The sequence below is a fragment of the Camelus bactrianus genome, chromosome 23 (genome assembly GCF_048773025.1).
Source record: "Camelus bactrianus isolate YW-2024 breed Bactrian camel chromosome 23, ASM4877302v1, whole genome shotgun sequence".
NCBI classification, from domain to species: domain Eukaryota; kingdom Metazoa; phylum Chordata; class Mammalia; order Artiodactyla; family Camelidae; genus Camelus; species Camelus bactrianus.
The window spans coordinates 21,529,155-21,541,186 of record NC_133561.1 but is presented as its reverse complement, the minus strand read 5'-3'; the positions used below and the strand labels follow the sequence as shown (position 1 = coordinate 21,541,186).

Sequence of the window (12,032 nt, the reverse complement as noted above, 5' to 3'; positions counted from 1 at the left end):
TATATATATATATATACAATTCAAATTGGATTTGTTTTAATTAGTTTTCTTAAGACAGAGTTTTTGCAATTCCCTCATCAAACTGACACTTTTCCATAATATTAAGGAGGGAAATTTTTACACCTAAAATATCCCTGCAAAAGCAAACCAGCTGAGTCTTGCCTCTGTCTCTCCTTGCCCCCGAGGACCAGCTTGGGATATATGACAAGAATCAGCTGTTCAGTCTATTCTCTATTCATCTAAATTGATTCTTCTTCTATTCATTTCTGTGAACCAAAGTAGGTAATATTTATAATTATTTAAATCTATGCTACCTACCTAATGATTGATAGTAAGTACTAAAACAACAAACAATGCCTGCTTGAGAAGCAGTCCAGGGTAACTGAGAGTTGGAGATTCATGAATTCATTACAATTATTAGACAGATTCAGTAGAAATGCACCACGAAGGCAGTGGGAAACTGTCATGAATCCCAGTTGTCTGAAATGACCTTGTAGCATGCAAAATCCCCAGTCCTCACCATACACAATGACAGTCTGAATGACCACTGAGCAGAGACGTGGAAGAACACTTCCAAATATCAACTGGTTGTTTAGACTAGAACTGTGTTTCCCAAACTTACATTTACAACCCAACCTTCAAGATTTTTGTTATAACTGTGACCCTCCTGTACTGTTATTTACTTAACTTGTCCTGAAATCAACATTATTTTAGCTGAGTCTCCTTTAAGGTAATAACACAACTGACCTTATAGTATAAACAAGTAAGAATTAACAGATAAAACAGAGTTTACCAAATAACTGACATGCTAATCTCTCTGAGCATTCTGAATCTCAAAGATTTATTCCATCTTCACCTTGAGACGTTTGCAGAACACTCTTTGTTATCATTCAAACAGCTTAAGTACCCATATCTCAATGAACCCTTCCCAATGAAGCCCAATCTCAATGTGAAAAACTCTTATGTAAAGGAAACCCAATTACAATGATAGCATGGGGTGGGGGGAGACTATAGCTCAAGTGGTAGAGTGCATGCTTAGCAAGCAGGAGGTCCTGGGTTCAATCCCCAGTACCTCCATTAAAAAAAGAATTAAATATATAAGACTTAATTACCTCCCCCCAAAAAACAAATAAAAAGTAATTTACTAAAAAAAAAAAATGATAGAATGACATTACAAGTAATATCATAGATCTGAGCTCCATTCATTCAACATCCATTCATTCAACAAATTCAGCCATGAACAAGCAAATATGGACTCTACCCAAGAGACGAGGAGCGAGCAAGACCTAAAACCAGGCAGGAGGGGCCTCGGAGGAGAGGGATGGCATGACGCATGAGGGAATTAAAAAATGTGAGTCCCAGAAGAATGGCTTGAGGTCTCAATTCTGCATTAAAGAAGAAAATATATTCTAGCCTATCAGAACAGCTACAACCAAGTTCTTAATATCATTCCTTGGGAGATTATGCTATTTTAAAATGAAACAAGGATTGTACAATTTGCACTTTTCTTCAAGTCCCTGGCCCTCTAGGACTCCATCCAAAAATTAAATGTTAAGAAGACAACTCTGTCTCTCCCCTCCCCCAGCCCCTTTGTTCAGTACTGAATGGGACTCTAGCTCCTGGGAACCCACCAGCCATCCTCAGTGGGGAATGAGGGAGTGTGTGTGTGTCAGGACTGAGGAAGGCCTGAGAGAAGCCATGGCTACTGAGAAAGGGAGAAGCAAGAAGACCTTGTCTCAAACTTCCAATCTACTACCAAACCTGCACTCCTCCAGTCTTTCCTACCTCTCAACAGCAGCTTTACAAAACTTCCAGTTGCTTGGGCCAAAAAACCTTGAGTCATCCTTGACTTGTTTTATTTTACCTCCCAATATATCAACAAACTCTCTTAGATCTACCTTGCAAATATACTCAGGGTCCTTCTCCTCGCCTCCACTTCCATGGCCGTCACTGTGATCCACACCAGCTTCACCTCCGGCGTGGATTATTGCAACAGTCTCTCTGCTTCCAACCATATTCCTTTCAGCCTAATACACAACAGCCTGAGTAAATCTGCTTGTGTGTAAATCAGATCATGTCATTTCTCTCTTCAGAACTCTAGGGGCTTCCCATCTCCCTCACAGTAAAAGCCAGAATGTCTTGAGGGAGCCCACACAGCACTACACGGCTTGACCCTGTTACATATTCGCACTTATCCTCTTTTCCTCTCTCTGTTGGTCCTTCCACTCTGACCCCTCTGGTCTATTCACTGTCCCCTGACCAGGCTGAGCATCCTTTCTCCTCTAGGATTTTCCCTCTTGTTGCTCTTCTGCTTGGACATTCTCTCCCTGATAGTGCCATCTCATTTCCTTTACATCTTTACTCAAAGGTTAGCTTCTCAGCTAGGTTTTCTCCTGATTTAAAATTTCAATTCGCCCACCAACATTCCTTCCTCCCATTTTTCTCTTCTGTGGCACGTATCACCAACTAAAATGCTGTATTTTACTGATTTCCTTTATTCAGTGTCTCACATCTTTAGAATGTCAACTCCATCAAGAAAGTGATTTTTGTATCTTTAATTGACTGTCGTATCCCCAGAATCTAGATAAGTGTCTGGCCCACAGAGTGCGCCCAATGAATGCTTATGGAATTAATTTGTAGAAGGAGGGATGGAGAGGATAGATAAATTATGAGAATGATTCCACAGAAGGATAGCATCACCATTTTAGAACCAGGCTAAGACGAGTGGATTAAATTCAGAGAGGATACAACACAAATGCCCTATCAATGTAGGGAGAAGACGTGAATTGTTATAATGAGGTGCAGAAATAGATAATCAACCAGCTTTCTTCATATCTTGAATGTGGCTTTGATTATTCAGCTCTCCCAGGAGAAAAAAATTAATAACAAACTCTGTGATCCTAAAAAACTCATTTCAGAAATTTAGGAATCCATCTGCAAATAAGAGTGACCCTGTCACCAGGGGCATCACCACCAGGTGAAAATTCAACAGTATAATTGGCCAGCAGTAGGAAGAACTACCTGGTAAAGCTTGAGCTGCTGTGAGGTCTATAAAAGGAAGAGGAATCACAAAATAATTCAGTATTACTCAAAACCAAATGATAAGAAAAAAAAAAATCTAACCTCCTGATTGCAGACAATCAGAAAAGAGTGAGATTAAATGGATAATCACAAAAATAACCACAAACCAGGAGAGGACCAGCATCTCAAGCCAAGATTAGGTAGCCTGTGTGAAGACCTTGATCAGGGAGCTTGCATTACGTTTGAAAAGTTGAAATGAGGTCAGTTAATCCAAGTACAGTTTGTCTGACACCTACTTACTCTTTTGGTCTCAGCTTAAACATCACCGCTTCAAAGACATCTTCTCTTCTCTCACCCCTCCAACTAATCAGGTTTTTCCATATAGTCCCTGATAGCACATCTCACCGTTTCTTCATAGCACTCAGCACAGTCCTCTGCACTCTTGTGTATTATTAAAGAGGTGCTTAGCCTAAGTGGAAACCAAGGACCAACTTTAGAGAAAACTCTGGAGCCTACAGAAGACAGACTAGAAGAAGCATCTCACAAACAATTTTCCCAAGTAAGGCTTGTTCTTTTCCATGCATGTTAAACATCAGGCAAACACCTGTTAGCACCAGTCAACAGGGAAACCATGTTATCTGGCATAGCAATACCGATAAAGATCAGTTCTCTCAGAGTCTCCAAGACTCGCATCATCTAATCTTCCAAGGACATTGCATAGCCATGGAGAAAGAATTCAGTGTCCATTGTTTTGATTCCTTTCATAATATTTTGGTGACCTTAGGAAAGCCTTCTAGAAGAGAAATACAAAAACAAATGTAATAAGGTCAACTGAGCTATGCCCAAGTCTGAGGCATGTTTGCCACCACATAAATAAGCAGATAAAGAACAAGAGCAGATAAAGAAAAAAAATTGCATCTTCAGGGGAGTCTAGAGCTGGTTCAGTGATCTCTGCAGACACGGAGGGCACTTCTCGCCGCACTTTAATTTTAATCCCAATGTGTACAATTTTAAATATAGAATCAGTCCCCAAGAAATGATAATATGTTTAAAGAGAAAGAAGGGCTAACTAATCTGAGCTAATACAGTTCAAAAGACTCTCGATCTTCCCCTTCTAACCTCTGACACTCCTAGGTTTGTTAACAGTCTCCATATCTTCCAAGAAAGTCAGTATTTCAATTATTCTGTCCAGTTACCACACTGACCATTTCATGTTATGTCACTTAGGTAATAGGTACGTATTTCTCTCTCTCTCTCTCTCTCTCTCTCTCTCTCTCCCTCTCTCTCTCTCTCTCTCACACACACACATACACAACCCTACTACCCTAGTTACTAGAATAAATGCAGAAAATGCAGAAGACGATCTATGAAAAAGCCAACCATCTTGAGCAACTCCACAGACCTTTTCAGAAAATCTCTTTTCTGAGAGCTGTGTATATAAATTCCATCATCAGCTTTGGCTGCTATGGCAACTGGAATATTTCGGAAATGATTTGAAGCCAGTATTACTATACATCCAGAGTCTTTTGCAGGAAACAGAAAAGACTATGATATCTAACCCACTCTAATTTCAAAACACAGCTATGATTTTCATTCCTGAAATCTATTTATGCTCATATTTGCAAATCAATAGATAACAACCTAGCACAGTGACATATAAGCATGAAGGAGCAGCCTTTCACTTTATTTCTTAACTTAGTCCCATTAAGGCATCACTTAGGTACTCTCCTCCCAGTTTTATTAAGCCTTTCTTTTTTTAAAAAATAGATCTTTATTTTTTACAACAGTTTTAGGTTCACAGCAAAGTTGAGCTGAAAATACAGTTCCCTTATAGCTCAGAGCCTCCCCCATTATAAATCCCCCACCAGAGTGGTACATTTGTTACAATCCAATAACCCACACTGACACATCACAATCACCCAAAGCCCAGAGTCTACATTAGGGGAACACTTTTGGTATTGTACATTCTGTGAGTCCTGACAAATGTATAGTGACATGTATATACCACTGCAGGGTCATATAGAGTAATTTCACTGCCCCAAGAATCCACTGCGCTCCTCCTGTTTATCCCTTCCTCCTTGCTAATCCCTGACAACCACTTGTCTTTTTACTGTTTCCATAGTTATGCTGTTCCCAGAATGTCATCCAGTTGGAATCACACAGTATGTAGCCTTTACAGATTGGCTTCCTTCACTTAGTAAGATGCATTTAAGGTTCTTCCATGCCTTTTCATAACTTGACAGCTCATTTCTTTCTATTGCTGAATAATACTGCATTGTATGGTTATGCCAGTTTATTTTTCTACTTTAAGGACTTTTGGCAATTATGAATAAAGCTGCTCGTACCCATGCACAAGTCTTTGTGTGGACACAGTTTCCAATTCATTTGGATAAAACACAAAGAAAGTGATTGCTGGATTGTATGGTAACTGTGTGTTTAATTTTTTAAGAAACTGACAAACTGACTGCTAAAGTGAATAAACCATTTTCCACTCCTACCAGCAATGAATGAGAGTCCCTGTTGTTCCACATCCTCACCACCACTTGGTGTTGTCAGCATTTTGGATTTTGGTCATTCTAACAGGCGTGTAAGTACCATCTCACTGTTGTTTTAATTTGCATTTCCCTAAGGTAGAGAGCTTTTCATATGCTTATTTTCTAAGCCTTTCCTTTTACTCATTTCATCTGTAAGACCTGAGTGTCCCACTGAATGCTGTGCAACAGAATGAAAATGAGTCCTTCGGTCCTAAGTTGGCTGTGATTTAAGCAAAAAACCAACCACGGTTCTCACATTCTACACTGGAGTGCTCCTGAAATAGTTAATTTTGTTTGCTAGAGCAAAGAAAGCTGTGGAGAAACAAAGGGTAATAAAAGGGCTGCACAATTCATTACAGCATGTATGAATAAGACATCTAACTACATGTATGAATAAGACATCAATCAAGTTTTTGAGCTCTTTGCTTGGCCATGGGATTAGGAAGTTCATTTAGAATTATCAGTGTTTTCTTGAAAGTCCAAAAAGGGAAGAGATTTGTTCTTCCTTGAAGTTTTTACAAGATGTTCCCTGAACACTTGGGGATGATGGGTAGGGAGTGCAAAGGTTAACTAAAGGAACAAGGACTGGAAAAAGCATGTTATCTAAACATACGCTTTAGGATAATGGGGGGGGGGGGGTGTTCCATAGAGGGGATGGGGAAATTCTGATTTAAGCAAATATGCTAGAATCCAAAAGAACCAGCTTCTAACTAAAAATCGTTAACTCTCTAAAATAATGGCCAAGACATTTTGGAAGTAAACTAATCAAACTTTCATTCTCTTTTTCTCCTAAAGCTTGCTGATTTTATTTTTAAGATACTTCTTACAGTCTCTTAAAAGGTTTCTACCTCTGCATTTTTGGTGTAGAAACAAGCTTATACTGACCTTCAATAAGGATCAAAATAAGATCTACACTTTGTACTTGTTGATATCGCTTAAGTCTCTTTTAATGTTTAGGGTCTCCAACATTTCTCTCTTTTTTTCCCCTTGCATCTGTTTTTGCTGTTATTGAAGAATCTGGGTTGTCCGTTCTGCACAGTTTGCCACAGTCTGGATTTTGCTGATTGCAAGCCTATGGTTTCACTTAACATGTTCCTTTGTCTCTTATAAACTGGCAGTAAGATCAAGTGGCTTGTTCAGATTTAGGCTCCATTTTTTTGGACAAAACGCCTTCACAGGTGGAAGAAGAATACTTCTATCAGGAGGAACAGTAATGCAGGTTAAGTCTTATTTTCTGCTGGTAGCAGCTTACTGACGATCATTTCAAAATGATAACATTTTGCATTCTGTCACTTAGCCTCCATTTATTAGTTGAATACCTCTGTAAGAGAAATTTTCATTTGGTGAATTTACATTTTAACGAGATCACTCTGATTGCTATGCAGAGAAAAGACCATAGAGGTAAGTGTGGAAGCAAAGATACGAGTGAGGTGTTTCACCCACCCAGGAGAGCCACAGCCATGGTTAAGGCCAGGCTGGGATCCTGGAAGTGGTGAGAAGCATCAGGTCCTAGCTCTGTCCATCAAAAGTTCTCAATGGACTGGAGTTGTTGTTTTTGCTATTTGCAAGTGGTCCAGGAGGTGTCCAATGGTCAAAACTTTGTAACATGGCTGAGGCAGGAATTTGAGTTCCAGGTGCTACAAGCTGGATAGAGAAGCAAATCACTCAGCAAGGGGTTGAGAAGGGACCGAGTGAGATGTGCTGGGAGAGGTGTGTGTTGACAGAAGGACTGACCATCCAAGTTTCCTAAATTAACAAGGCTCGGGGTTGCACACAAACTACTAAATATGGAGTTAGTTTAAAAATAGTTACTTAAAAAAATAAAATAAAATAAAATAAATATAAAAAAATAAAAATACAGTTACTTGTTTTTGAAAGACAGTGGAGGACATCAAAGATAGTTACAGAGCTGGCTTGAAAATAAAGTAAGAAAATCATGTATTTGTCAACGTGTGAGGTTTGAGAAGGTCCTGGGAACACAGTGTCAAAGATTTATTTAACTGCACACTGTTATCAGCATCCTTTATCATTACTTATTTTTAGCTATGTCATGAACTAAAACACAATGACTAATGGGAGTAATTATAATCTGTTATAATCCTCTTGATCTGTCCAAAAAAAAAAAAAGGCCCATTATTACAATAAACCTAATCTAGTATATTATTTAAAGGTTTTAATTTTTCAGATCTTCTGTTTATGAGTGGTACAATTGCCTAATTTCTCTAAAGGTATTTCGTGTTTTCTCTGGTAGATTCTTCAGGGAATTTTAAACTATTTTCACTGGCTAATTTCCTTTTCTAAGTTTTAATGAAGTAATTTACAAATTATATATTTTCCCAGTATTTCTAACTCCACTGACTAGTTTTATTAATTTAAAAAAACCCATAACTGGAGAAACAGGCATTAATATGAAACTGATGCTCAACCCCACATCGTTTTCAATCTGTTTGCTAGCTCAAGTGCAGTCCCAATGATGGTCATGCTCTCACGGGTTCAGACACAGCCATCCTCACTAATGACTGTGTCAGGATGTTGGAGGATGTATGCAAAGAACCTGGGGTGGACAGTTTCCCCCAGAGACGTTTATAAAAAGAGTAAGATAATCTTATAACTGGATGGACGAAAAGGTCTTCTGGTAAACTTCATGTGCCTCACTTTCTTTTTCATAGAAAGAAAAACATGTAAAGAGGTGAAGTGACTTCCTCCCAGGTCACTGTGACTAACCAGTAGAAATGAGGCTGGACATGATTTATGGGTCTTAGAGCATGGAATTCAGATCAGAATAAAGAAAAGATAGATTAATGTATCTTCTAAATAACTACAAGAAGACATCATGTTCATTATCTCTCTCATACACGCACACACACACACACACACACCCATACACACACACATACACACATATATACACACACACCTCGAAACGTACTTTGGAACAGAAGAGGTCAACTGGCAAAACAGTGTCACATGACTGGTTATCCACTGTTTCCTTTCAGAGCACATTAACAATAAGGTAACAAGGTAATGATGTGGTTTGTAAGGGAGAAAGGCTATAAAAATGAAAATCAAAGCCCTTGCTAGGCAAATTGGTACTCGTTCCCCTGTTAAGTGTATTTTGTTCAAACAGATTTTTATTGAAAGATTCTACTGTGTCTCTTGTGGTTTAGGGATTATTTTTTCAGCTTTGTTATAAATGTGACCATAGAAAAATGCTCTTGTTCTTGCCCCATCTCTGTGTACAATCTACTGCATGAGTCATTTATAGGCACATTTCGAGAACATCCAAACCACTGTGAGTGGCCCTGAAAGTGCACACTCTCTACTCCATCCTAATGAACGTACAAGTGGTTAAAGGAAAACTTACTAAACTCACTGACAAATAACAAATGCATGTTACATAAAAGTAAACAGCAGACTGTTTTGAGTGCATCAGTTATCTTGGTACTTCCCACTGAGCAAAGGCAGTGAACAGGCCTTTCAAATATATTTCTATTAACTCACCAATAGATCTCAACAAATTGCTAAAATAAATTTAGTTATTCATTCAAGCCAACAAAGACATAGATGTCCTTTGGGAAATTAAAATTCAGGCAAGGAGAAGACAATTAGAGGATGCTAGCCATTGATCACTTATCACATGGCAGGCCTTTTGCTAGGCCCCATTCATAAGTCATATCAAGACATGAATGAATGTACACTGGAAGAGAAATTCCATAAAAGCAGGAGCCTTAATTGTTTTGTGCTTCTGTTGCGTCTCCCAGCATCTGCAATGTCTGACACACAGAGATGCTCAGTTAGCATTCTTGAAAGCGTGATTGAATGAATGGGATGTCTTATCAGAGAAGGTGGCTGACCCAAAGCTCCCTAGCATTCAGTGGGTGAAAGTCACATCTTCCCTTGACCTCAGTGTACAGATACAGATGGCAATAAAAAAAATTGTCCAATGAGAATTTCAGCTGTGTGTTGATATTCAACTTTTCACCTCATTCTGATAACTGATTTCACTCTTATGATTTTACGCTGAAAATGTGCAGATGGATGCACACATCCTTATCGCCAGGAAAACAGGAGTAACTTTGGACACATGATCTTTATTCTTTTTCAAGAGCTGTTTCAGGCATTAATGCCACTAGAAACAGTGCCACCGCAGTTGCCAGGGAGATGAGGACAATGAGGTGGGGAGGCAATGATGCTTTCTTTAGCCTGCAGCCCAGGGCACAGTGACCAGAATGGAGAAACACCAGCCCGGCCTCCCAGTCAAATCCCTTACAGTCCACTGAGGATAGAAGGAGCTGTGATTCCATTTTGGTATTTAAAATAGGACCATCCAAATGTCAGCTTAAAACTCAGCTACAGTCTAATATTCCAGCTCTGTTTAACCAAAACAAATCAACTTTATATTTTTACACTGATGTGGATCAAGTACCTGGATAAGGAATCAACACTTTAGACATCTGCCCTGCAAGAGGACAGCAACAAGCCCGACACGAGGACAGAGCTAACTGTTTTTTATCAGTTGGTCTATTTCCTGAGAGACCCAGAGAGGACTGTGCTCAGCTGTGTCAGTACTTCTGAGGGCTTGGGCAAGACAGTTGTAAAGTGTCTGTCACGGCCTGGATGAGGATCCATAATCAAGTAGATCTGACCGTGACTCTGGGCTGCTTTTGCAGCATGCTCCCCAGACCTGCACGTTGGTTCACACCACAGATACTTACAGTGAGCCCACCACGTGGGGGTCCTCCGAGCTTAATGCACACGGGAAAATACTGAGCAAAAGAAAGAAAGGAGGATTTATTAGGGGAAAGCAAGCTCATGCAGATTGTAAACTAAAAATGTCTGGAAGGACTTCAGCTGCATGGACTGGTTCCTATAACATCAAGTCTCCTTTGTCCTTTCACTCTCTACATTACGGACGAGCCATCACTTAAGCCAGACTGGCATTAATGAGTGAGGATGTAGACAAATGAGGAGCTCAGAAACTGTTCGTTTTATCTCACCTGCTTATCTCTCAATGATCTCTCCTGTAACATCCAAGACATGCAAGCACTCAAACAGAAAATGACGAGGACAGAAGGAACAGAATCATCCAATCACCCTGGTGATATTACAGGCTGCTCTAAAGAAAGTTCTTCATTATCAAAAGAAGTTATGCAAAAGCCATGGAATCTGGCATTAAAATTGTACACAGCTGACATTTGCCACTTGAAACAAGAGATTCTGACAATAAACTCATACTCTGAAGCATTGCTAGAATGCAGAAGTGAGGATAACACTAAAGATCTGAGGAACACTGTGTTCCAACGTTCTCCTTTACAGTGTCTTTTCCTATAAAAAGATTCCTGATTCACTGAAAACTTCGGAAAAGAATACAGATTGTGACATTTGATTCTCTGGCATAGGAGGCAAGGCAAAATGCAAATGTTAGAATTAATCACAAATTACAACATTGTGTTTAACGTGACGACTGAAATAGCACAGAGTCATGGGTCTCCATGACTGGTTAACAGCTCACCTTCCAGTACTCAGATTCTTACTAATTTAAAATAATCCATTTGCCACACTGGCATACGTGTCCTAAGAACAGCAGTGAGTGGGGTTTCAATGTCGTAGTCTCTGCTACTCACAAAAACATGCTGGCATTCCAGAGCAAGATCAGAGATGCATCAGCCCAAACATGCCATTTAATGCTGTCTTGTGAGCAATTCCATTACAAGCTAATAAAGGCGTATTTCCAAGGCATCCAGTATGTTTGCTTTTTCCTGGTGTCTGAAAGGTAGATTTTTTTCAAAGGACTAAGTTTCATTTTAAGGAGAACAAGTAACCAATTTTTGTGGTCATTCTTCTCTTTATGAAAAAAGTCAAGAACTTGAGAAATTGACTCCTGAAGCAAACCCACTTTCTCATTTAGTCAAGTCAACCATTTTCCGCTAAGTATATTTACCTTAGGAAACTGTAAGTTAAGACCTGGATGAAGAAGTGATGTATGTGTGTATGTGAGAGAGAGAGAGACGAAAGAAAAAGACACTCAACACAGGAAGACAGGAATATGTTCTTTTCACCATCCACTAGAGACAAGAAGTCAAGAAGGTTACCAAACTCCAGAACAGTATCGCAGCGTCATAAAATCCCCAGGGAGCCGATGACCATCCATGAAAAGGCGCTCACAGGAGCGACTGATGAGTGAGCTAACCATCCCCCTTAGCCTTTAAATGCTTCCCTTCCTAATTCTGAATTGCTCTCTTTCCTATTCAATCTGCTATTACCTGAAATTTGAAATCATTAATTTAATATTCTTGTTCTGCTTTTTAGAATTCACAGCTCAACCAAAGGTGTTCATTTGACTATCAGAAACCCTTTTCCCTCAGAGGGATATGGAATGAATATTCACGAAATGGTGATCAAAGCAATGAGCCAGCAGCCACTCATCTTGGTCCCTGTACTTTCCGAGGCAGAGAACTGCACTTGGAGTCAGAGGCT

At 39.5% G+C, this 12,032-nt stretch overlaps 1 protein-coding gene across 7 annotated transcripts in view; it reads right to left on the bottom strand.

Annotated features, from left to right (window-relative positions):
- The window catches only part of RGS7 (regulator of G protein signaling 7), a 243,181-nt gene that overhangs the window by 204,661 nt on the left and 26,488 nt on the right, over nt 1-12,032 (bottom strand). For 2 of the 7 annotated variants that reach the window (XM_074351784.1, XM_045509429.2), the window contains one exon: nt 10,271-10,321. The exons of the other annotated variants lie outside the window; for them this stretch is intronic. In XM_074351784.1, coding sequence (XP_074207885.1) covers nt 10,271-10,321 — 51 coding nt within the window. The remainder of the gene's footprint in view (nt 1-10,270; nt 10,322-12,032) is intronic. 7 annotated transcript variants of the gene reach the window in all.